The sequence below is a fragment of the Amphibalanus amphitrite genome, unplaced genomic scaffold (genome assembly GCF_019059575.1).
Source record: "Amphibalanus amphitrite isolate SeventyFive unplaced genomic scaffold, NRLGWU_Aamphi_draft 000234F_arrow, whole genome shotgun sequence".
NCBI lineage: Eukaryota > Metazoa > Arthropoda > Thecostraca > Balanomorpha > Balanidae > Amphibalanus > Amphibalanus amphitrite.
Genome location: NW_024881729.1, coordinates 432,062 through 457,199, shown reverse-complemented (window position 1 = coordinate 457,199; position 25,138 = coordinate 432,062). Strand labels below are relative to the sequence as shown.

Here is a 25,138-nt window from a genome sequence, read left to right as displayed (position 1 = left end):
GGAGAGGCTGCTGCTCTCTCTCCGGGACGGTCGCAGCTGCGGCGGCTCCGCAATGTCCTGCTGCCGCCGACTGTCCTATACACCAGAGGGGAGGGTGACACTAAGATACTGTCACCGGCGGTCCAAGCGAGCGGCTCTGATCAGCGTGATCTGCCGCCGCTGATGCCAACTGATGTCGGATCATGGTGGCGGCGCTGACGGCGGCACCGGGCCACGACAGCCGGGACGAGGCTCTCCATCAAACGAGCAGCCGCCGGTGACCGGTAACACGAGTGGCAACACGGACCAGACCTGTCGTACGCTGTGGGCGATCCCACACTGGTGTATCAAAACCAAAACTGACTCCAGGTTCGAGATAAATGTTTGGAGCGTTTTATACCGCCGCCGTTCAGGCGTCGTGCACACGGTCTGTCCGTCCATCTGTCCTGCATCGTCTGCACGCCCGTATGTTCGACCGTCCGTCCGGCTGTCGTTGGTGAAGGATTCGCCCGTTTGTCTGTTCGTGTGTGGTGGTGAGGGTGCCGTCCGCCATCCGTCGGTTTGCCACTCATCGTCTGCCCGTCGGTCGGCTGTCGGTCGGCGGTCGCGGTCGGCGGTCGGCGGTCGGCGGTCGGCTGTCCGCAGCCGCAGCCCGTCCGGAGCCCCAGGCGGTGCCGGCCGCCGCACCAGACCAATCACTCCACCGCTCATGACGAGACGGCATGCAACGCGCGCCCACCGCCGACCGGCCCGGCCCGTCCGCTCAGCTTCGGTCCGAGAGCAGAGCTGATGGACGGTCCAAGGCACGTTAGCAAAGTGAAGACAGGAGTCGGCATCAGCAGTGCAGAACACTTCTCCGTGAGGATGCCGGTCGGAATGAGAAACCTGATGCTACTCCTGGATTTGATAGTGATCCGTGATTCTGACCACCGTGACTATCCGTGATCCGTGATTTTGATTATGACTAACCAGTCCCTTACACAAAAGTCAACTCCATGGACCACCTCAAACCACTACCCTGCATGTCTCTCCACCGCGCCGCCGCGTTGACCACCCATCGCTCCTGCACCGGCCGTCCAGCCCCAACAATCGGCGCCCCAACGCCCGGGGCCGTCAGGTGGTGGACGCTATTTTCCGTTCGAGATCAATTATTGCGCCGGCGGCCTTGGCGTTAAATGCGCACGCCGGACAGCGATTGTGCTACCTCCGAAGGGCCCGCGACTTGTGAGGGTCACTGAGGCGCCGGCTGGACCCATTGGAAGGATCGGCAGACAGTGTGGTCCGAGCTAGAGCGGAAGTCCACAGAGCTGCGTTCTATAGGGTCAGGCACACTGGATGGTCAGGTATAGGCCAGGTGCAATGGCGAGGCACATGATGACGCCACCGGGATCGCCTATGTTGACAGCCGAAATCCGCATCACGCCGTGACCCGACCCAACACGCCATCAGCGTGGCGTCATCGCCGGCAATAAAGGACGCGTTCCGTCGGCCGGGCCATAAAGGCCGGTTCCTATCGGTGCGATATGGCAGCGCCGCTAAGCCGGGTGCAGCTCGGCCGCTCAGATAACCAGCAATAATCGCCGCGTCCGCGTCCACTGTCACGACTAATTTATGGCCCGGAACGGTGACGCAACACGCTCTGAGGACGGTCGCGGACGGGCGTGATGCAATGGCCGTATACTGCAGTCGTGATTAGCGGATATGTATTGGCGTGTGGATGAAATGCAGACAATGCGACCTGCCGTTTCAACAACAAAATTGTGCGCGACTTTTTCGACATTAATAACTCAACGAGCGTGCAATTGAAAAGAGAGGCTCGTGTTTCATTTAAATTTGATCATCTCCAACTCAGTCGGTTAATCGGTAGGAATTCATTAAAAACGACAGGCCGTTTGAGCGACGAACGATCACAGCAAACCGAGCCACCGATCTGGCTGGTGCACCATAGCTCATTTGTCAAGTAAACTACACCTGGGCATGGCCTGCACTGTGCAGAGACCAAGCCCAACACATCATCTGTACACAGCACAACAGTCGGTGGCCGGCGGACAATGCAGCTCTGCAGCGCGGTGCTGCACGCGGAACAGCGCTACACGCCCGGCCGAATTTCGCCCGGTGTGTGTCCCGTGGAATGCGGCCGTCTATTGCGCCGTTCGTCATTGACAAATGTGTGCGGCCCGATCAGCGGTACTCACGTTATATATGATGTATTTCTCCGTATCCTCCTCCTTGGTCCATTCGCTGTAGCTCGGACAGATGATGGTCACCTGGTCGTACTCGAACAGGTTGTTGCCCTTGTTGACGTCGATGATGTGGTCTGTGTTGCTGATCTGGAATCTGAAAAGGAGAGAGACAGACACATGTCAGATGATGTTTGACGCCACAGAATGGCATTCCAGACAGAAAGGGTTCACTGCATGGCGGGCGTTAGTGAGATTCTACAGGGCATTACAGCCAGTCTGGGCGAGTCCAAGAAGTCTAGCAGCACCAGTGAACAGACGGGACTGGGACTAGAGCAGGGCCAAAGAGCGCTAGACACGACGGGCCGTCAGCGCACCGGGACGGGGCGGGGCTCGACTTCTGCGGTCACGCCGTTCCGACCGTGGCCACGGGCACTGTCTGGCGAGGGTGGAGCGCCACACTCGCCGCCGGAGCGCCACTTTCGCCGCCGGCAGCCGCGCACGGCTCAGAGGAGAAGGAAGGAGTGGAGGAGGAGGTCAGAGTGGGCAGGGCCGCCCCACGGAGAGCCGCAGGGCATGGCGAAAAATGGCAGCCCATGCCCGGAGAACAAGACCACGGTCGACCCGACGGGTGAACAATGTCCAGTACAAACATTTCATAGCTGTAAGCAGCCGGCAACAAGCTATGGCCACAGGGGCGCCTTTCGCTCCCTGATAAATCCACAAACCCGCATCCCACTAAAATTCCGCTCCCACGCAGAAAAACGCGCTTTCTTGGCAAATACACGCGCACAGTCATCCCTCGCACGTAGGCGGCGCGGTAAATTAGACCCACCGTGTGGCGAATTAGTCCCGAAGTGGCCCGAATTAGGTCTGCTATCAGCCGGGCGCGGGGCGCCGCGTTTGCCCCGGTCCCATATTGACACAGCGCGCGGAGCGGGATAAGGGTTTCCTGCGCCAGCCGTTTGCTCGGCGCGGCGCGGTGTCGAATGGCACCGGCCGCTGGGGGCGCGCTGTTTGACAAATCGGAAGTGGATGGAAGCGGTCAAACAGGAGTGGCGCCGCCGGTCAATACGGGGTCACACAGCCGGTCGGTCGAGCAGCTGGTCCCACCGGACGTCCGCTGCGCGGCGCGGGACTCGGCGGGTCGACTCGACCGTGCAACTATCGTCGTACTGCTGACACTGCCGGCGAGTTGATACAAAGTACCGTTCCCAAAGACCGACACAAACATGCCAAACGTCGAGTCAGCAAAGAGTAATCGGACACACGACCGCCGGTGATAGGAATTTAGGGGCCGGTAATTCTACCGACCACGAACCTCGCGCGGCGGTATATCTGCGGCGTGCCCTCTGCCAACAGTACCATGTTCCGCGCCACGCGGGCCTTTGTTCGGGGCGGAGGGTGCGTCGCTGACCGGCGCCAGGTCGACGGGAACACTCTGACGATGCCAGACCGATCAGAGGTGGTCTGTGGTGAGGTACACACCGTGCTCGTCAGGCTGATTTGAGTCGGGCGCCGTGCCAGCCACCTGTCGGCGCCGTCGGCACTGACCACGCCCGCAAGACTGCACTGAGACGCCGCCTCGATTCAGCGCTACAGGCAATGGTGCAGCGGTGAGGCAGCGCAGCGCAGGGTTACACACGCACACAAACCACCGTCACGCATTCTGCGCACGGACGAAGGGGAGAACGGCGCAGGGGAGAGAACGGAGGCGGGGAGAGAAGGGGAGCACAGTCGGCAGCGGCGGTCCCCGGTACCGGCGCGGTGAGACGGATACCCTACACCTGGCGTGTCGAGCGGCAGGCACGTCGCACAGTCGGCAAACACGGACCGAAATCCCACAGACCGGCGGCTCAGCCCTGGGGATCGCTGGGGACTCGAAGATAGAACGGACGGGGTCGACCCGAACCCTGCCCTTCTTTACCACTCGCTCATCCATCCAGTCACCCTCTCTGCCCGCGTCTGCCTCCCTCCACTCTCTCCTCTCTGCGCGGCGCGCCGTTCTCGCAGATCCGTATCGTCGCCGCCGGCGGCGCCCGGCCGGCCGACCGACCCAGATGTGAGCGGCGCCATCATCTCCGTCCAACGGGGACGGGCGGACCGCCGAGCCGGCCGCCTCCCTCCCATCGCACGGCGTACGGGCGGGAGGGGAGCACCGCGTCTCCCCGGCCCGACCGATCAACACATGACTGACCGACGGTCCACTGTCAGGGTTGATGGACGAATGGGTAAAGGACAATCCACAGGGACACAGCACGAGGGTCACACAATAGCAGGGTGTAAAGGCGCACGTGCCGCGCGTGTTTCAGTCCACGTGTAATTACTACTGTCCGGCGTGTTACACGTGTTGCCGCGGTTGCGGCAGCAGCGGACTCGTAATCATCGCCTAGGGGAGAAGGCGACTGCAGAGAACGTGGTTACTGCTCCGTGGTCGTAGATCACAGCTGGTCTGCCGCAACACTGTACCAGTGCAAAAGTTGCCCCCGGCTTTTCCTACCTGTCCCAGCACTGCCCCGGATTTACGGCACTGTCCCTTCTGACCCTTGTTGCGTTTTACTCTCTGGCTGCTGCTGACAACATAGCCCTCAAAGCGGGCTACAACAGTGCACTACAACTCACTCTTGGAAAGCGTGGCAGCTCACGCGGCACGGCGGAGCCCATTAGTGCGCTGAATGGGCGGCGGCAGAGGTGGGCAGGGCGGCTGCCAATCGCGCGGCGCACGACCTCCGCAGCTGCCGCGCCGGGGCCCGGAGCCGGAGACGGCGGCAGCCGGAGCCGGGCCGGACTCCGGGTCCTTGAGTCGGCGTGGGAAACGCGCACCGACCGGTAGATCATAAGAACTGGTTGTCGGCATGTCAACCAGACAACTCAACAGTCAATAGATTTGATTCATTGCATTCCACAGGATAAAGACAAAACAACTTGCAAGCTGTCCATTTTTGGCAACAAAGGTGGCCTCCCATAAAGCCCCTTTCAACATGCGCAATGAATTATGAATTACGACAAAATAATGCTCCCGCAAAAACAGCGAGCAACACAAATACGTTGGCGTGTAAAAACAATGATTGACCTCCAGTCAGCGATCAAGAACCCTACCACAAAGCGCCTGCAACATCCGCCACCGCCGCCGCCGTCCACGTATCGTCGCAAACGACGAGTCGCCGTCGGCGCGTCGACCGCCCGTAAAACGACACATTCCGGCTTCACAGCCGCACGCGGCGGGGCTTCTAAGCCATGGAAAATAAAAATGTGCCGGCTCCGATGTGGAGCTGGGATTAGCGATCACGCAGTCGATACAGCGGCGGAGCGAGGCGATGGAAGGGAAAAACGGCAGCACATAACAGACGAAATAATGGCATAACTTGCAGAGAATGATCAAAAGTGGCAACGCCACTGAACGGAAGATAAGGAGGATAGAGAGAGCCATTGTGCTGAGAGGTAAATACGCTTAAACGGGCTAAAGAGCATGTCGGGCTTCGAAAAACGCACTGTGAGAGTAGCTGAATAGGTAGAGGTGAGAGACAGAAGAAGAAGAAAAAGAAAGAGGAGAGAGGGAGAGAGAAGAGAAATATGTGGAGTAATAGAGAAAAGGGAAAGGATATAAATTGAAACCTATCTCTCAATGAACAAAGAATGGAGTGATAACGAGAAAAAAAGGAGAAACATCATTGTGTTACGTAAAGCCATTATTCATATCCCACGCACCGGTTGGGCTGAATCGATACCTTGTTAGAAACCGGCGCCACCCGTGCGCGCGCTCACTCTCCCACCATCTGCCGGCGGTAAGACAGATCTCCGCCGGGAGAGTCGGCTCGGCTCGCCCCCGGCGGCTGGCCGATCGGAGCGCGCGCGCCGGCAGCCTCCACCCTGCGCCAGAACGGCCGGCCCTCGCGCCATGCAGATCGGCCGGTGTGGGAACAATGGCCACTCTGTAATTTGGACGGACGCTCGCCGCATTGAGCGCCGCTTAGCTAATCGTTCCAGCGTCCGACGCCCGTGTGGGAGCCACGGGGCGAGCCAGAGGGAGAGCTAGAGGGAGAGCCAGAGGGAGAGCCGGCGGGAGCCGAGACGGCCTGAGACTGTGTCGCGGAATGTCTGCAAACGGCCGGACGAGCCGTTCGAGATGAGTTAGGATTCTTAGGAATACATTACAGAGACAGCGGAGAGGTCAGCCAGATATTAGCGGGTAATATGAGAACGGCCACATCAGTCGGAGCTGCAGACTCGCCGACTTGAGCAGCTGCAGGCGTCGCCATTCCGTCCAAGGCCACTCAGGTGGGCTGGTCGGCTCTCCAGTTACGAAAAATGGTAACGGGACTTCGCCCTAAGCAAGAAACGTCCAGCCGAGCCCGCTAAATCGGCTTGGCGGTGACGCGAGGCCAAAACGGGGCGACACTCGGCGCTGATCCGACTGGACTATAGCCGACTCGCCGACCTGAGCCGCGGCAGAAATTAGGAAATACCTTGAATAATGTACTTGTTGTTGGCTGGGCTGTTGTTCTCGTGTAACTTTCTGAATATTAACCACCACCGAAAATAAATGATCCATCTGTTCGCTGACCGCCGAACTCAGTGAGAGTAAGGGCCTTGAAGTATCGCCGGAACCGAGTATACGACGGCGCTAGCGTGTAATCTCTGCAAAACCTCGCCAGTGAAGCTCGTCGTCGTCGTTGTTCCCTCCAGCCCCCTAGGGGGCGTAGCCGATGAGGCTCAATTGGGCGCGGTAGCCGGCGGCCAAGGCCGCCACCGCGCCGTCGTCCCTTGCCATAGACGCTTCCAGGTGAATATTACCCAGGCGCCGCAGGCGGCGTCCCGCCAGCGCCGGGCATCGGAGCAGGACGTGTCGTGGAGTGTCCGCCTCCTCGCGGCAGACGCGGCATCGTGCAGCAGGGCAGCCCATGTCATTGCACTGCGGGCAGTCGGCCTCGGGACGGCGGCCGATGCGGTGCAGGTACTGCGCCGAGCCGCTCCAGTGTCCTGCTCGGAGCTGGTGAATATCAACCGCGACGGCACGGTCGGCCTCCAGGACGGGGCCGGGACGGCGGTCGGCCCATATCGCCCGGTACCAGCCGTCCGGCCAGCTCCGCTGCCAGGCGCGCGCAGCGTCTCGTGCAACGGCCTTGCATATCGTGCCACCGTCGATCGGAGTGTCATGTTGGGGTAGGGCGCTGGCCTCGCGGGCGAGGGCGTCCGCTCGCTCATTACCGGGGAGCCCGCAGTGTGCAGGGACCCACTGCATGGTTACTGGCTGGCCCCCCTCGGTGAGCGCGGCCAGCAGCCTCCATATATCTGCGGCCAGCGGAGTCCTCTGGGCCGCCGGGCCGCTCCGCAGGAGGGCCAGCGCCGCCATCGAGTCGGTACAGACGACAGTCGGAAGGGAGGTGTCACGGCCATCCATGTTCAGGAGCTCCTCCAGCGCCGCTCTCAGGGCGAATAGCTCCGCGCGGGTGCTGGAGCAGAGGGCGCCTGCCGCGACACGCACCTCCCTGATGTCGCCGTTCGGGGAAATGATGGTGGCTCCTCCTCCTCCATTCAGCACCCCATCCGCGGCGGAGCCGTCTGACCATATCCAGGTCGCCTCGGCCGGAAGCTCCGCCAGACGGCTCTCCGCTGCCTCTCGTCTTGTGTCCGGGTGGCAGTCGCGGCGTCCCCCGGGACCCACCTCCAGGACGATGGTCACACCGGGGACATCGCGCCACGGCGGCCCGGCGGTTGCTAGCCGCGCTTCAAAGGTCAGCGGCGCGCCGCCGCGGCAGACCCGTGCTAGGGCCTCGCGACCGCGGTCCCTCCATCCGGTCGTCGTCTTGAGGCGGCGCGGCGGGGTCGACTCCGCCAGGGCTCGGAGAGGGTCGCCCTCTGGCAGGGACATCGCCAGGCCCAGTAGCCTGGCTGCCACCACCGAGCGGCGCGTGCATGCGGCGGGCATGCCCGCCTCCGACAGCAGGGCGAAGGCGGGTGTTGAGGCGGGGCAGCCGGTTATCACCCGGGCCGCCGCCCGCAGCTCCCTGTCGACCAGCTCCAGGTGTGAAGCGGAGGCCGCAGGCATCCACGCCCCCGCCGCGTACTCTAAGGCCCCCCTGATGTACCCGTTGGCCACCGACCTCAATTGGCGTTCGCCCAGTCCCCAGCTCCTCCCGGTCATGCGTCGCAGCTGGGCGACACGGGGGCGGACCTTCTTGCGCAGCTCGGCACAGTGGGCGCCGAAGTGAAGGAGGCGGTCAAAGGTCACGCCCAGGAGTCTGAGGGAGGGGCCGGCAGTCACCACGGCGCCAGACACCTTGATGCTCAAGCTCGACGCGTCGCGGGCCCATTGGGATAGGACGAGGGCCTGTGTTTTCTCGCCGGCGACCCGCATCTTCCATCTTGATGCCCAGCTGGCGATGATGTCCGCAGCTCGCTGGGCTCGGCGGCCGGCCTCTTCGATGGAGGCGCCGCTGCTGAGCGTCGCCGTGTCGTCGGCATACATGAAGATGTCTGTGCCTGGCACGGTCTTGAGCGCCGTGATCAGGTCGGCCGACCACAGCGTGTAAAGCGTTGGGGCCAGAACACTGCCTTGCGGGAGTCCGGCCCGGAACGGGCGCTCGCCTCCTCGGGCGCCGTTGACCTCGACCGCAGCTCTCCTGTCCCGGAGGAACGCCCATATCCATGCGGACATGCACTTGGGCACCCCCAGGCGGAGGAGCTTGAGGCGGAGCATCTTGTGATCGATGACATCATACGCCCGTGAGAAGTCGAAGGCGAGGAGTACAAACTTTTCCGCGGACTTGCCCTCTTCCGGTCGTCCTCTCGGTTTCGGCTTGTTCCAGCCATCTTGGACCCGCTGCACCAGTCTTGCCAGGTTCTCTTCAGCCGATCTGCCTCGTCGGAAGCCGACCTGTTCGGGCGGCACGAGTCCATCGCGCTCTACCAGATGGTTGAGGCGGGCGGCGATTAGGCGCTCGGCCAGCTTCGCCAGGTGGCTAGTGAGCGCAATCGGCCTATGGCTGGCGATCATCTTTGGGTCCTTCCCAGCTTTGGGAACTGGGATGATGGTCGCCCGGCGCCACGCAGACGGTACCTGGCCTGTGGACCAGGACAGGTTCAGCAGTCGGAGGAGAGTGGTCTTGGCACCCGGGCCCAGGTGGCGCAGGTGCTCGGCGCAGATGTCGTCTGGGCCCGGCGCCTTCCCACACTTCATGTTGCGTAGCTGCGTGTCCAGTTCCTGAGGCGTAAACAAGGAACAGGCCTCGGTACGGGCATCGGAGCAGACGCAGGGCTCGGCGCGGAGCCTTGTCAGCTCGGACTTCGTCTTGCGGTCTTGGAGCTTATTCCGGACCTGTCGGCTGACACTGGCGTACTGTTTGGCGAACGCCGCGGCCTTGGTCCGGTCCTCCACGGCGCGACGTCCGTGGTCCCCGAGCGCTTGGCCGGGCGGAGCTTGTTCCGCCCCCTCCATCTTCCGGAGAATCTTGTGAACTCTGCCGATGTTGGCAGGCCGGTTCAGCTCCTCGGTCGCGAAGTTCCTGAAAGAGCGCGCCTTCGCCTCCTCCTCGATCTTCGCTGCGCGGCGTTTCGCCTCCACCCAGCGGTCTCTGGCATCTGTCGATCCGGGAGCGGCGTCCAGTGCTGCCCTCGCGCTACGGCGGTCGCGCACAGCCTCCTCCAGTTCAGGGTCCATGGCCCAGGGCTTGGGGTCGGATCTGGCCCCGCGGGGGACATGCAGCACGCTGCACTTCAGCAGCGCGGCAGTGAAGAGCTCGTTGAGTCGCTCTGCCGTGACGTCCTCCGGGAGCCCCGCGAGAGTTGACTCGCAGTCGTCCTCGTAGCCAGTCCAGTTTGCCTTGTGAAAGGCCCAGCGCGTCTTGCGTATCCGTCTTGGGCGGTGTCCGCTCATCGTGACGGTGGTGACCATCGGCAGGTGGTCGCTGCCGATGTCCGTGCCCACCGCCCACGTGCAGCGGCGGGCCAGGTCACGGTGGCAGAAGACGGCGTCTGGAGTGCTGGGTTGTCCCCTGTAGCTGGTCCTGGTGTGGGAGCCGTCGTTGAGGGTGGTGACACCGGTTTGTGTCATCCAGTCCGCCAGACGACGCCCCGTCTCGTCCTCCTCCATGCAGTGCCGATCCCAGGCCGGGTGGTGGGCATTCCAGTCCCCCAACAGTAGGGAGTCTGGGTTGGTGGGGAGGGCCGACGGGTCGAAGTAGTCGGACCTCTGGTCTTCTTCGCCAGGTCGGATTGGCGGCCGGTAGAGATTGTGGATGTCCAGGGTTGGCGCAGGACTGCTGCTCTTCAGGGCGGAGTTGCTGAGGTACAGGCGGATGCCGCACCACTCGGTAGTCGTGTCCGCCATGGCCAGGGGGGCGGTCTCCAGCTTGTCAAAGTTGAGACCCTTGCGGACGTAGATCGCTACGTCGCCCCCCTTGGCCGGGCCTGAGTTCCTCCGCCCCCGTGCCCTTCGGCGGACGGCCGCCGTCTGGAACCCCGGGATCTCGGTGAGAGATGAGGCGCTGAACTGTGCCTCTTGAACCGCGATGACGTCGATTTTCGACTCCGATAGCCAGCCTTGGAGCTCTGTCAACTTGCGATGTAGTCCCTCGGCGTTCCAGCAGGCGATCTGCAGGCGGCTTCGAGTCTTGAGGTTGGCGCGGTATCGGCGGTTCTTAGCTCTCCTGCTTCGACCCCGGGAGCTCCTTCCGGCGGACGCCGCCGCACCCCCGCCGCCGGCACTAGCGGCGGGGGGCGCCGACTCACTCATTCAGCGCAGGCCGGCGCCGCTGCGGACAGCCTCCAGGCGGCATGCCCTCGCGCGGCACCGGCCCGCTGAGCGTGCACCAAGTGTGCGGGTCGACGTGCAGATGGTGTAGGGACGACGGCGCGGTGGAGCGTCGGCCGCCGGCGCCCGGCCCCGAGAGGGCGGGCTGGGACCCGATTGGCTTCCCCCGCCGCTCTCCACGGCGGGGGCGGGGACGAGCCCCACGGAGTCCACCACGTGAAGGTGGGTCCCTCCAGACTCTCGCCAGTGAAGCTCGCCTGCATGCCTGCACATCGGTCAAATATCCGCAGCAGATGCCGATTACTCTCATGCAACAAGGCTAATGTGATGACATTTGAAGCATGCAATCGCTGCAGCGCTGTTGGCCGCTTGATGACACGAAGAGGCAGCGAAAATAAAGAGCCTCCCACACATTGATGGGAGAGGTAGAGTTCAATGAAAGTGAATGACCGCGGCGACTTCAGTTGACGGCAGCTCGGCAGTGGCAAATGGGACGACGACGGACGACGTTCAGGTCCAAGGCTGGCTACAAACCGCTCGCGGCGCAGGCATCGCTCATCAGGGAACACACCATTTGGAGATGAACGATCGGCACGGCGAGCACCGAGTTATTATGGGATGAGATGGGATGGGAGGGTATGGGATGGGTGGAATGAGTTGGGATAAGATGGCGTGGAAAGAGATCAGGAACAGTAACGTGCAGTAATGTGAATGGGAGACAGACGAGAAAAGACAGCCCGATACTGTTTAGTTCTTCGTAACAATGGGATGAACACGTTCCCTAAAACACGAGACTGCGTAGGAGAGATTAACTGCGTCTGAGCTCCGGCGGCGCCGCCCTATGACAGAGCAGCTGCTGTTCGGCGGGTGCCCCGTATCTCTGAATTCCAGGCCTCCCACCCAGTCGGGCGGCGCTGCGCTCTGAAGTCACCTCTCTGTCTCGGCTCCGTGCCGTGGGCCGCGGCCGGGGTGGGTCGCTGCAGGAGGCGGCCACTCCGAGCAGCTCCCGGCGCCACCTAGCGGTGTATCATCGGCGCAGATTGGCAGATAAGCACGTGACCCGGACATTTCGTGAGTCAGCGGAATCGGGTCGGCGCCCGGCGGTCGGCGATCGGCGCTCCGTGTCGGTACCATGTGTCGGCAGCTACAGGACGGAGCGCACCTGTATATAAGCCGCGCCGAGCGCCGGTCGGGAGACTGGCCGAGGCGGTCGAGCTATTCCGGGATGGTGGGCACTGGGCTCAGATTGACCTATTTACACGGCCCGTAATGCGCCGTGATATGATGATCAATAACACGCTGAGCTGTGATCGGCCGATCGGCATTCCCCAGAGGAGCTCACGTCACTGTGAGCACGGTCGGCGCGCGGCGCCGGCGACCGGTAGCGGCCGAGGTGTCTCGGCGCCACATGCAACGCCGTTATCAGTCACGGAAGGCGGCCGGGCGCCGTGAGCCGGGCACGGACTCACAGCGGAGTCCCGGGGGTCGACCGGCCGACCGGTCGCCGCTGTAGGGAGTCCCTCGTGAGCTGCGACGTTGCACGGACAGCAACCGGTCTTTATCCGTCCGGGCAGGAGTGTGCCGGCGCAGCACGCAGCGTTCCACGAGGTGCATAATGCACCACCGGCGGCCACAGCACAGCGGCGATCGTAGCGGGACGGCGCTCACAGGTCATAAACAGTCGGTAAGGGCCACCGACCCACCGCCCGGCGCACTATTCTCGTCCCTACGGCCGATCGACGGAGATGGATCGGTGCGGGCTATCGGAGGGCCCGATCGGCAGATAGCCAGCTAGTTCCCCCGGAGAAATATCTCCAAAACGCGCGTCGTGCGGTGGCGACTGTCACCTGTGCGCCATTAACTGCCGCCAAAGGTTGACAGCTCATTAGGTGGACCTGGCGACCACGGGGAACAACAAACTAGTCCTAGTACATACAGCCGACCGCGGGAATATCGGAAAGATACGGGAACCAAACGGTAAAGTGAACCGAACGAAGGGCAAGAGCGGAGTAGCCGTACAGCCTGAGAGCGATGGCGATCGTCCGCTCTGTTTCCACGGGCTTGATGCTGCTATTCCAGGCGGGCAAATGTGCCGAGCTGTGTTTTTAGAGTATGTTTAATTGCCGGTTGAATGCTTGTCGACATGAACATGTGCTTAGCGCTGGCCTCGGGGATGTTGTTGATGCATCCGAGCGGGCCGGCACTGGCAATGAGCTGGCGGCTTTCAGGGTTGACATTCAGCCGGGCCGCCGGAAAATATGAAAGTAATCCCGACACAATAATTGAATAGACCGACAAAAGCGCACACATGCAAAACCAAACACGGATCGTTCCGCGCGTAAAAAGCCCACGTAAACAAGACGGCTGGCATTCCGGCGAGTCGACACTGAGAGGCGGTAAGCGGCGCCACGACCTTGGCCGGACACACCGCGGATACAGAAACAACAACCCGGGATCGGCCCACCGACAGAGGACCACTTCCGGGATGGACACCGTCCGCCGGGTCCTACGGAAACGGGAGACCATTGAAAGGGGGCTGCAGGACTTCGCAGTTCCGGATCGGGACCTGTCAGAGCTACCTAACTTCAGCAACAGTCCCAGCTCTCCAAGCTACGAGCCATGAGCCATGAGCCGTGAGCCGTGTCAGCTTCCGAGCTGCTCGGAGCGCGGCGTGACGCCTCCTCTCCAGCAGCCGGTCACGTACATGAGCGGCCATCTTCGGCGCGCGGCACGGCGCGGCGCGGCACACCCCACTGGGAGGAGGAGCCCCGCAACACCTTCGATCCTCTCCACACTGCAACTAATAGACCCAATCTACATATGAATAACACTACCGAACTTGCACCGATGTATGAATATAAAAAGCCGACATCTTGATTAGGATCTTGAGAAGTCGTGAAGGAGCGTGGGCTCGAGCCATAAATTCGACATTGGCGACTGCCACTGACCGCATGATCCACCTGCCACGGCTCGATTGCTGTCATCAATTAGAATCGCCGGGCGGAGGCGGCGCACCACAATGCTCACGAGTTTGACATGTCGCCGCATCAGTGTCAGCGGCATCCGACCTCGCCACAGACGGCCTCCGCGGCCGGTCGTCCTTCCCCATGGTCCCTGGACGGCGGCGCGGGCCTCAGTGATACCAATCCGATAACGGATATCATATACGGCCCCTCGCCGTGGGACCGCGCCGGCTCTGGTGCTAGCGCCGCTGCCAAGTCGCAGTCTCCAGTGTTAGCGCCCTGCCGGCCGCGCTGCGTTGCAGTCTCCCGCCCTCCGGCCGGACCCGCCCACCAATCACGCTCTCCCGCGCCGCAGCGCCTGGGAAAAATGCACCGGCGTGCCGACCGGCGCACGCCAGCACGTGCAGAGGTCAGGTCAGGTCAGTGGCCGCGCCTGTGTAGCAGATACGGCAACCCACTCATATTGAGATATGTTCCAACGCCCGAGTGTCGGCCTAAAAATTCATTCTCTTGAACCGTGTTAGTGCCCCGCCCCTAACACGTTAGCATCTTACCTCGAACACGTTACCGCCTGACCTGCGCATGAGCACCTGACCCGGAACGCGTTAGCACCGGTTCCAGCAAGTTGCGTCGGTGCGGTGAGCGCCGCAAATTGGCTGGCTCCCACGCCAGACAAGTTCCCGTTCCGGCGCTGCGGCGCTGGCTGACCTCTGGCGGCCAGAGTCGAGTCTGCCGCCGCTGACGACATCGGTCGACATGTCCGGACCGGATTGAGCCGCAGCGGGTCGGAGCCGCAGCGGGGCCGGCGGACAGGACAGGCGGACCGGACAGTGAGCTCCGGCGGCCGGCCGGCCGGTGCTGGGGCCCACCTCACGGCTACCCAGCGGCTCAGCCGAGGATCAGAGGATTCCGTGACGGCAGCACGGTCAGAAAATGGCCGACTGGGAGGGACTAAATGACGCTGGTAGGGAGTCGAGGGACAGGAAGCTGCAGAACCGCGTGTGCTGCTCACACACACCGGCCTGGATCGATGGGTTCTCATTGAGGGACCGACGGCGACACGGCACACCTGAATAGAATCACAGCACGGCGGCGGCGTCCGAGCAGCGCTCAGCCCCACACCGGCTTCACCTGTGCAGCGAGGCGGCAGAGGGGAGGCCAGATGAGCGCTGGATGAGGTGTAACACACGCGCCGACAGGGTTCGGACGGGACGGGGGTGCGGCGCGGCGGCCCTTTGGAGTCTGGCCGGCGCGCCGGGGAGCCAATAATCCCCATCGGCTGGCAGCAGATGATGTGAGGCTCAGCTGGCTACAAAACATATTGCCGGCTCTGGGGCCGGACGAGCGCGGCTCCGGACTATCACACACCTGCTTGATGAAATACTAGGACTTACTCCACAAGGAGATCGATCTCCTTGTGGAGTAAGTCCTAGTATTTCATCAATTTAATTCCATCTCCACATCATGTCATTACGTCACACACCTGCTTATTATCTCGGGTGAGCGTGTGTCGCGTGGGGTCGTCATGACGACCGGAATCAATACTCTGCAGGTAGGCAGAGCGCCGAGGTTAGCTTCACGTGCGGGCGCCGCTGTCCGTGGCAGTGTGTGGGGTCGACACGGCGATCAGCGACGCTCGGCCGGCGGCCCGGAGTTCACTGACGGCTCCAAATGCGTGTCGGCCATTTTCACCTGGCCGGTATTCAGCGAGCGGCGGGCTGCGGAGGGCAACCCGATATTTGTCGCGATGGGAGGAGCGCTCCCAGGCCGCGACGGGCGGGCACAGATGACATTCCTCAAAGGGTCCTTTGTGCGCCGTCAAGTGGGCCCGGCTGCTCACCCCTTGCCCGTCCCACGGGTCGGCCGGCACAATGGCCGCCTCTAAAAGCGCAGTACGGGGGAGAGTCGGCCCGGAATTCTGGCGGTCGGCGCGGCCGGGCGCCCCGCCGCGATCCGGCCATAGCCGACCCAAGAAGGGCTGGAGGAACGTGAGAGAGCCACAAGGAGAAACGCACTCGTCGTTCCGGCTCATTTAAACCAGCTCATTACCGTACCGAGGGACCGAAGTTAATTACCGATTCATAAGGCCACTGTTTGGTATTGATAAGCTGTTTTGGGGGCGGCCGGACAGGCCTTTTTGGACGTGACAGGAAAATGAGCAGGATTTGGAGCAGTGCGGCCGCGCGTGCCATGACCTACTCCGCCCGCCGGACCACCTCTCCGGCTGAGACCAGCTCGGCGGCGCGCGCGCCTAAAACAAAGCCCGGCGCATGACTTCATTGAGTGTGCGCCGCGAGCGCGCCACAAAGGCCGCCGCCGCGGCAAAGACTGACGCCGACAATGTTTCGCTTCTGTTTGGCATCGATCACGCGAGCTGAAACTTGAGCCAGTGCTGGCGTGGCAAAAATGTGGGTCTCTGTGCGCTCGGCCGCCTCTGGGCGGCGCCGGGAGGGGACGGAGCCGCCGCCGACGCCTGGGAGGCGGCTCCCCTCTGTGGAGAAACATGAGACCCCATGGGCGGGTGCGGCCGCCGCCCGGCACCCGGCACCGGGCCACGCTCGGAAACCAAAGCCAGCCTCTCAGTCACGATCTGCGCCGCTGGGTGCCCACGCAATTAGTGCACGCCGGAAACGCCGACTGACGCCCGTGGCACTCGATCAGACTCGCCTTTCAACTGGGACGTGTTTGTCACAAACGCCGCATACGTTTATACCATTTTCTCACGCTTTTGTCGGCCACACATACCACTGAACAACAGCGGTTTTCCATTGCGAGAAAACACCGTCCCGTCTCAATTCATCGCCACTAACACGACGACGACAAACGTAACTCAATGCGACATATTCGCCGGCGCCACGTCAGCCCACAAAACAAATTACTAACGAGTGAACCGAGCACAGAGGGACAGCTGCCCAGAGGAACAATGGCAGGCGCGACGTGCCCCGTCGGCGACCCTCTCACTGACAGACCCGCTTTGTGCGCCCACCAGCCAAACCCAACAAACCCGATGACGGCGGGTCCGCGTCAGGATTACCATTACGGCGTCCCGATTGGATTTGTCTGGCTGCGGCCGCTGTTTGTTGATGATGAGGCGGCTGTAGGACCGAGTGTGTGTTTTTCTAGCGGCAGCGGCGGGCTGGACGGCAGATGTGTCCGAGACGCGTGCAAGCACTACGTAAACTAAGTCGCCGAGTAACACAGCTCAGCCCCGCCGCAGAGACGCACACAGACCGCCGGATTACACGGAAACAAACCATTTGTTTATAGAACAAAGTCAACAGAGCTGCAATTAGGAAGTTATTGGAGCACTGATAGCACACGAAGTCGATCTAAATCGACAACAGATGACACGAGGAAGTATTATCGTTTGTCTGAGATGCGGCAATTGCTTAGCACAGCCAGAGATAATTTATAGTCAAGCACACTGTCTGGCTGACGGGCGAACCGTTGCGTATAAAGGCAATCTAGGAAGCCGAGACCACGACAAGAAGACGTCACAACTCAGACCATCAGTCTCACCGGGTCGCCACGCCGGCTGTTTGACACACTGAGGGCCGACACGGACACCTCTCTGCCGCCCGGCTTACCACCGCCGCTGTGCCATAGCCCCGATCCCCGGTCTAAGGACGTCAGACGTCGACCCGGCCCGGCCCGGCAGTGGCTCCGCACACCCGCGTCGGTCCGAGCGGCGTGCCAGGGGGCGGAGCCGAGCGACGTCCAAGGAACGGACGTCGGCGGAGGAGCGACATCTGGCCCGGCGCATGTCGCTGCTGCGTCAGGATCGCCGCGCAGCGCAGGCAAATTGCAGAGCCCTGGAGGGAATTTCCAGAGCGCGCCGGTGCGGCCGGCGGCGCTGGACCGGCGCGGCGGCTGGCGGTTCAGTGTCCGCGGGCCGCCTGTGATTCATCCCGATCTGCCACGCCTCTGTAATGGGCCTCCACCGACCCTGAATTAATGCCGACACACCGCGCACGAATTAATCATATCGGAAAAATCGGTTCAGAGCTACGAGTTAATCGCCGGGGACGCCGGTGCCCCGGGCGGTCGAGGAGACGGTTGCGTGCTGTACCGAGCGGGCCGGTCGGACCCCGTTCAGCGATTTTCGCCGCTCCATACATCACGGATGACCAAACGGCCAATCGGGGCACCGCCTTCCTAGCAGCCGGCCATCCACTCAACCCGCATGTGCCAACTGCGCCGCACCGAGCCAACATACGCCCAACTCTGCTCCAGATGAGTTCCACAGAGCACCGAGAGCGAAGCTGTGACTGCTGCCAGTGCGGTGCCCATGACCAGCCGCCCCGTCCTGCCCGGCCCCGGCCGTTGATATTTACGATCCGGAACACGAGGGCGGCTGGTCCGCTCGTAAGGTGGCTCAGAATGCGGCGCGGCCGGCGCGGCTGGCAAACACCGCCCTGCGTCGCAGCCTCCTACCCCGGCGGCAATGGCGCGTGGCCGGCGCTGGCAGAGCCGCCGCGGCGGGCCCGGCCACATGTGGTCGGAGAGGGCCGCTCTCCGCCGCCGCCGACCCTCCCCCTCCCCCGGGGCAGCGCCCAAGTCGGTCCAACCGGAGGCAGGTACCGGTCGGTATTGAAAACCAGCAAACGGTAATGGGACGACCTCCGCCGTCGTCAGGGCCGGGTTAGGCGCAGCGTCCTCGAGCTGGGATTGGTCGAACGGCCTCCCCGTGTGCGATTAATGACACGACAATTATCTGCAGTCGCTTTGGAGACGCCGCCACCGCCGCCGCCGCCGTCCCACCGCGCAGTGCACCGCGGGGGATGAGAGGGGAGGGGCGGAGCTGCGGTGACGGGACTAACAACCACCACGCACCCTTCTGGGGCGCCTTGTACCGCGTCCTGTGCTCATTCAGTGCGCTATGTAGTCAGATGTTTCGAAAGAATCCGACAAAGGATTATCGCAAGGCGCGATATATCAATGAGCTATTTCGGGACAAGAGTCGCGCTAATTTTATCGCATTCTCCAAATGGCCGCAAGACAAAGCCCCATCTTTTCCCAATGATAATGCTATGCTGATCGGGAATAGGATGATAGCTATCAGCACCGCACTGCAATCACATGCAAATGCCAGTCAGCGGGCCGGTGCTGAGCAGCTGGACACGTTTGACGCCCTCGCTGGGTCCCTGCGGGCCACCCTGTAAGTTTCATCAGCCCTGAGCTGGCTGGAGTATCGCCGCGATACATATACATAGGTCGATGGACGGTATACAGGGAAGCACAGTGCGCCCCTAGTCCCATTGACACGTGCCCCCACCGTGCCGACATGAGAGGACAGGACACGTTCCTGCCGACATCTTATAGCTGTCCCGTAACAGCGCAGTCAAACCATGTCGACAGTGACTGTCGGCAGCGGCACGACAGGCGCGGGCAATGTTCGGGGCGGGCCGGCTCGCGTCAGGTAACGGGTCACTCGGGCACCGACCGTGCCGAGGCGGGCCGAGCTCGACGGGAGATGCCATCTGGCCCGGCGCCGCGTGCCCGACCAGGAATGTAGGAGGCGAGAACGACGCAGTGGTAACCAGTGGCGGCGGGAAGGTGGGAGGCAGAGCCACATGGGGTATGGCGGGGTACATCACCGTTGCAGAATGCACTCGAGCTCGAGTCACAGCGAGCCCAGCGGGCGCGAAGGTCACAGCATCACCAGCCGGTAGAGTACTCACCTGAAACAGACAGAAAAACACCCATTAGTGGCACAGTCGGACACAGCACTGCACGCGGCGAACAGAGGGACGCAGTGAGAGGGCACGTGCGCTTCAGAGCGGCGGGAGGCGGGCCGCTGCAGAGCGGAGAGAGGGGTACAGAGGAGAGGGACAGAGGCAGAGCGGAGGGCCGCCGGCTCCCCGCTGAGTCAGCAATACGTCACAATAGCCGCGCGGCCGACACGGCGCTGCAACTCCTCCCAGCTACAAAGCAGCCGACGGCCGGCGCCACTCAAAAATAAAATTCATTACACGAAACAGTTGGGCGCACAGCTGTATGGGCGGCTCGGGCGGCGGCGGCGGCGGGGCGGGGCGGGGCGGGGCGGGGCGGGGCGGGGTGGCACCTCCGGGGCACATTGTCCCTGCCGAGCGGCAGCCGCAGCTGCGGCTTTGGCTCGTCTCCGGCGCTGCGCCCGCCGACGGCTGCGACGCGTCGCTCCCGTCTCGCGCCTCGCCGCGGCCGTCGCGTCGCTATCGATTTGGCAGACGTCTCGCGCGTCGCGGACCAGCTCGCGCGCGCCTCGCCAGCTCTTGGGCTCGCTCCGCCGCCCTCGTTAGTCCGGAGAACAGCCGACAGCAGGTGCTTTGATGTGGCGCAGCGCGACGTCTGTGACGCTCAGCGACCGCGCGTGACGCTATGTGACTCCATGTGACGCCGCCGGAGCCGTGACGTCAGAGCCGCGGAGGAGGACACGGTCGTTTTTCACACCGGTGTCACTTAGGACGACTGCCCCGGGACATTGGCCACCGGGAGAGCATACAACCCGCAGAGACATTACTGGGATTGAGCGCGTTGTCGAGATAAACAGAGACGCAACCCTTGGCAGCCGGCGGACGGGTAACGCCGCGCACACCGATAACATTCTGACCTTTGACGGTTCGAAACTTCTCTGGCGAGCAGCTCTCTGTACATCGCGCTACTCCCGTGCAATGTCACCTGCGGTCTTTGCTGTCACACGTCGCCTATTCCGTCTACCGTCACCTGCCAGTCCTTGCCACCGGTATCCACACAAACCATTTGCCTTCAGCCCTACGTGAGGCCCCGATCTCCTGTATCCCTCCCCAGCACATCGCGGCCGCTGACAGTCCTCCTGCACCTGCATTGCCATTCCATTGTGAGCCGTCAGCGACCGGTCAGCGAGCGTGCACCTGCGCCAGAGCCGCCGCCGCCGCGCCAGGATCGCCACCGCAGAGTACAGCTACCGCAGGCCCTTCACCGGAGCGGGCCGGCCCCGCGGAGAGGCGGAACAGGTTGGGCAGGTATCGGTGATACATTGATTTTTGTGGTGGCGGTCTGCAGCCTGACCGGTGCGTGGCACGCCGGTCGGACCGGCTACCGACGACTCGGGGGCCGACAGACAGACAGACACTGACATACAGACAGACAGACAGGCAGACAGATGGATCAGACCGAGAGGCAATTCTGCTCCCACACTGCACCGCGACGACCGCCAGGACGAAAGATCGCGGGTTGCAACAATCAGTGCGAAAGTTCAGACCTCTACCTAATCCTTTTCTCTTCGTGGATAGGTCCTGGCCTGAGAGTCCGCCGCGTCCCAACCACAGGCTGCACCCGAGGTCACGGTGTCGACAGCAATGAGAGGGGATGGGATTGGAGGGGAGGGGAGTCGCCTCGACCTTCAGTCATCACGATTAATACCGCAGCCAAACGCGGCGGCCGGTCGGCTGACTGCAGCAGCGCAGACAACGAGCGGCAGGGAATCGGCCTGCACAGACTAATTGGTCCGCGACCAGATGGCCATCCATGAGCGGCGTCACGGGTTCATGATGACGTCAGGAGATCTCATGACGTCAGGGGATCTGATGACGTTCGAGATGGGATTGGAGGGGAGGGGAGTCGCCTCGACCTTCCGCGATACGTTCATCGGCCGGCTCGACACTGTTGCACCTCTCAAACGTGTGCGTGACCGGCAGTTGACAGCGCCAGCCGTGTCTGCCGAAACGCAGCAGCTGTTGCAGAGCCGCCGCGCGGCCTTAGCTGGGGACGACCGCGCTGAATACAAGCGGGTGAACCGGCTGTACCGTGCCGCCGTGCGGAATGAGAGCCGAGAGCGCTATACTAGAGCGATCCGGCTCGGCGACAGAGGCGGGCTGTGGCGTGCGCTGCGACCTGTTATCGGCTAAAAGCAGCAGACCTGTGAAGTGCCGAGAATTACTCCGAACGCTCTCAACGACTTCTACGTCACGATCGGACCGGCCACGGCTGCTAGTGTGCCTGCGGCTACGATGCGTGTGCCCATGCGTCTACCTCGTGTGCCGGCCGCCGCGTTCGTGGTGCGCACTACTGATTATGACACACTGTATGCCACTCTTTTGCTGATGAAGCCGTCGAAATCAACCGGCAAGGATGGTATTAGCGTACTGATGCTTCAGTCTTTCTTCTCCGGGATGGGCCACGTACTGCTAAACGTAGTGAATTCCAGCCTGGCTACTGGTGTCGTGCCGCGTGATTGGAAGCACGCACTAGTGACCCCTATTCCGAAGGGGAAGACGTCTGTGAAACCGTCTGATACGCGTCCCATATCTATTCTACCAGCGATTATGAAGCTGGTGGAGCGTATTGTTCAGGGCCAGCTGTCAAGCTATCTAGAGGATAACCACTTGCTTTCCGATGCTCAACACGGTTATCGCAAACAGCGATCCACCGAAACTGCTCTGCATACTGTAACGGACATGGCTCTTCAAGCCATGGACAATGGACAAATCTGTATTTTGGTACTATTAGATCTATCAAAATGTTTTGATGTAGTCCCACACGCAAAACTACTGGAAAAGTTGTCGGTATACGGTGTAGATGTGCAGTGGTTCCGTAACTATTTAGCGCATCATTCGCAGCAGGTGCAGATGAGGGGTGCAGATGGTGCGAGTCTCCTGTCAGATAGCAAACCCAACGAGATCGGTGTGTATCAAGGCGGAGCGCTCAGCTGCGTTCTTTATATGCTCTTCTCAAATGACCTGTGCTTGTGTGTGCCTGATGACGTCACCGTCGTTCAATTTGCGGACGACACGCAGCTCATGGTTACTGGCAGAAAATGTGATGTAGATCAGCTGATCGCACGCATGGAGCACGCGCTCTCCTGCGTTTTTCAGTGGTTTTGCCATAACGGCATGAAACTGAACGCAGGAAAAACAAAGATGCTCGTGATAGGAACGCCAGCAATGCTCCGCGGTTTGGCCCCTGTTACTGTGGATTTCTGTGCGACCACAATCACTGAGTCTAGAACGGTGAGGAACCTCGGAGTGACGATGGACCGTCATTTGAGTTTTGAGCCGCATGTCGACAGCGTTACACAGAAATGTACTGGTATGCTCATAGCACTGATGCATGCACGTCATGTTGTGCCGAGGTCTGCCTTGAAGTGCATCGTCCAGTCACTAGTGATCTCGGTATTGCGATACTGTTCGTCCGTCTACGGATCGTGCGGAGAGACGCAACTTCGGCGGCTTCAAAAAGTACTGAACTTCTGTGCCCGGGTCGTGTCGAACAAGCGGCGTCGCGACAGTGTGGCATCTGTAATGCGCGAATTGAAATGGTTATCTGCCAAGCGACTAATTGACTACCACACCGTGTGCGCTGTACAGCGAGCTATCGTGTCTTCCCAGCCTGAGCGACTGAGCAGCACCATAGGGCGCCAGGCGAGCAATCGCCACCAGCACGACACAAGGCGCGCCAATTTGCTCACGCTCCCGTCCATTCGGACGGAGGCAGGCCGACGGCGGCTGTGCTACAGGGGAGTGGCACGACTCAACCAGCTCAAAGTTGACCCAATGGTGTCATCTTTCAGAGCTAACGCTATGAAGGTGCTGCGAGCAATGCCTGAACAAGATGCTTAGATTGTGTGTGCCTATGTTGAGCATACGTACTGTGATTTGTGAATGCGTGGATGTGTGCTCGATATACTCCCCCTCCCCATGATATCCCCCATCGTATGACGTGAGCTTGTGAAAAGCCACTCCAATGTGTGGATCTGGCTCGAATATATCTGTATCTGTATCTGTATCTGAGACAGGTAAATATACCGGGCTGGTGAGGAGTCCGTCTCCAGAAGTCCCTAGTGTGTCTCGGTGCTGATACCAGCTCGTCCGCCAGGATATGCCGTGTGTATTTGACCAGGCAGCACTGACCCAACGGGAGCACCAGTGACGCCCCCGAGACCTGGCACCGCCCCAGTGCGTCTCGGTCGGTCTCGGCCGGTCGGCACGCCTCTGGCCTTCCTCCAGGCCTGGGTCATGTCGGAAGGGTCGTGCCTCAGACCGCTGGCACTAACCGGTCCACCACGCCGACCCGAAACGACGCCCACTGAGCCGCCGCCGGCAGTGATCCTGATTCATGGTCGCCGAAAAGGAAATCTCACCTCCGAGTTTTGGTCAGTCAAGGCGATTTCTGTGAGCCATGTGTGAAATCCAGAACCGCAGGAGCCTGGGGAAATGCCTGCACTCAGCACGATGCATATCCTCCGAAGGAGTTGTTTTCCGATGCAGGACCCGAATTCGTGGCAGTATCGTTCCCGTCTTAATGCACTAACGTCGTCGCTTCATGACTCTAGTTTGATATGCACTTCGAGTCTGACATGCAGATGGCTACTGTCTGTCTGTCGGCGCATGTAATGGAACCGCCACACAGCCACCGCCGGCCGCCTCCAGCCGCGTCTCGGCCATCTCAGCCGTCTCCGCCGCTGTCCCCTGCAGAGCACGCCATTCCCAGCAATTACGGCACGATCATAAATACGGCGGCGTGTCCCGTCTGAGACCGACTGAGAGCCGCGCCCGCCGCCAGCACCGGACCGAGCACCTTTACGGTCTCACCGGGCGACACTCTATCGGCCGGCGCGGTAAAACCTCGGCCGGCCGTGATAAAAGAAAATCTAATTAAGTGGAAGGCCGGAGATTCGTCCAAACAGCGCTCGTACCGGGCCCGGTAGACGTGTCGGCCAGCCGGGTCAAAATTAGCCTTCAGTTGCCGCAATAAAACGGGATGAGACCAGAGTCGGGCAGAGGGTAAGGTTAATATCCTGGGAATGCTGTCGACGCCGGCCGTACAGGAACCGCAGCTATGCGCCGCCGCCGCCGCCGCCGCGCCGGTCGGTCGGAGCGCCGGCGGGCTGCGGGCCGCGCCCAGACAGCGGCCTCCGCGGCCCGGGGACACTTCAAACGCTGCTGAGTGAGTGTGACAGCGCCGCGACAGCGGAGAATCTGGCGTCGGCTCACATCACACAGCCGCCCGGATGGACGTCACCGGCGTCGGCCAAACAAAGCATAATGTGGTCTGCAGAGCGGACGACAAATCAGACGCGGGGACAGCTCCGGTGATGAGGCGACTGTCGGCCGGGAGAGTCGGCGGGCCAGCGGGCGGCGCCGTGCCCTCCGTCGCATAATGGAGCCAGCGGGAGGGGGGGGGGGGAGGCCGCCGGTCGGGCGGGCCGACGGCCCAGGACGCGCCTCCTCCGCCGCCAGTCTGGAAGAGCGCACCAAACACAACAGCCAGCCGGCGCGGCGCACCCCGACGCACTCCGGCGCAGAGCG

At 61.8% G+C, this 25,138-nt stretch overlaps 1 protein-coding gene across 1 annotated transcript in view; it reads right to left on the bottom strand.

Moving 5' to 3' along the window:
- Positions 1-25,138, bottom strand: part of LOC122385894 (ephrin-A4-like) — a 45,336-nt gene that overhangs the window by 5,872 nt on the left and 14,326 nt on the right. Inside the window, exon 2 of the mRNA XM_043374521.1 lies at positions 2,175-2,316. Within this exon, the coding sequence (XP_043230456.1) occupies positions 2,175-2,316 (142 nt within the window). The remainder of the gene's footprint in view (positions 1-2,174; positions 2,317-25,138) is intronic.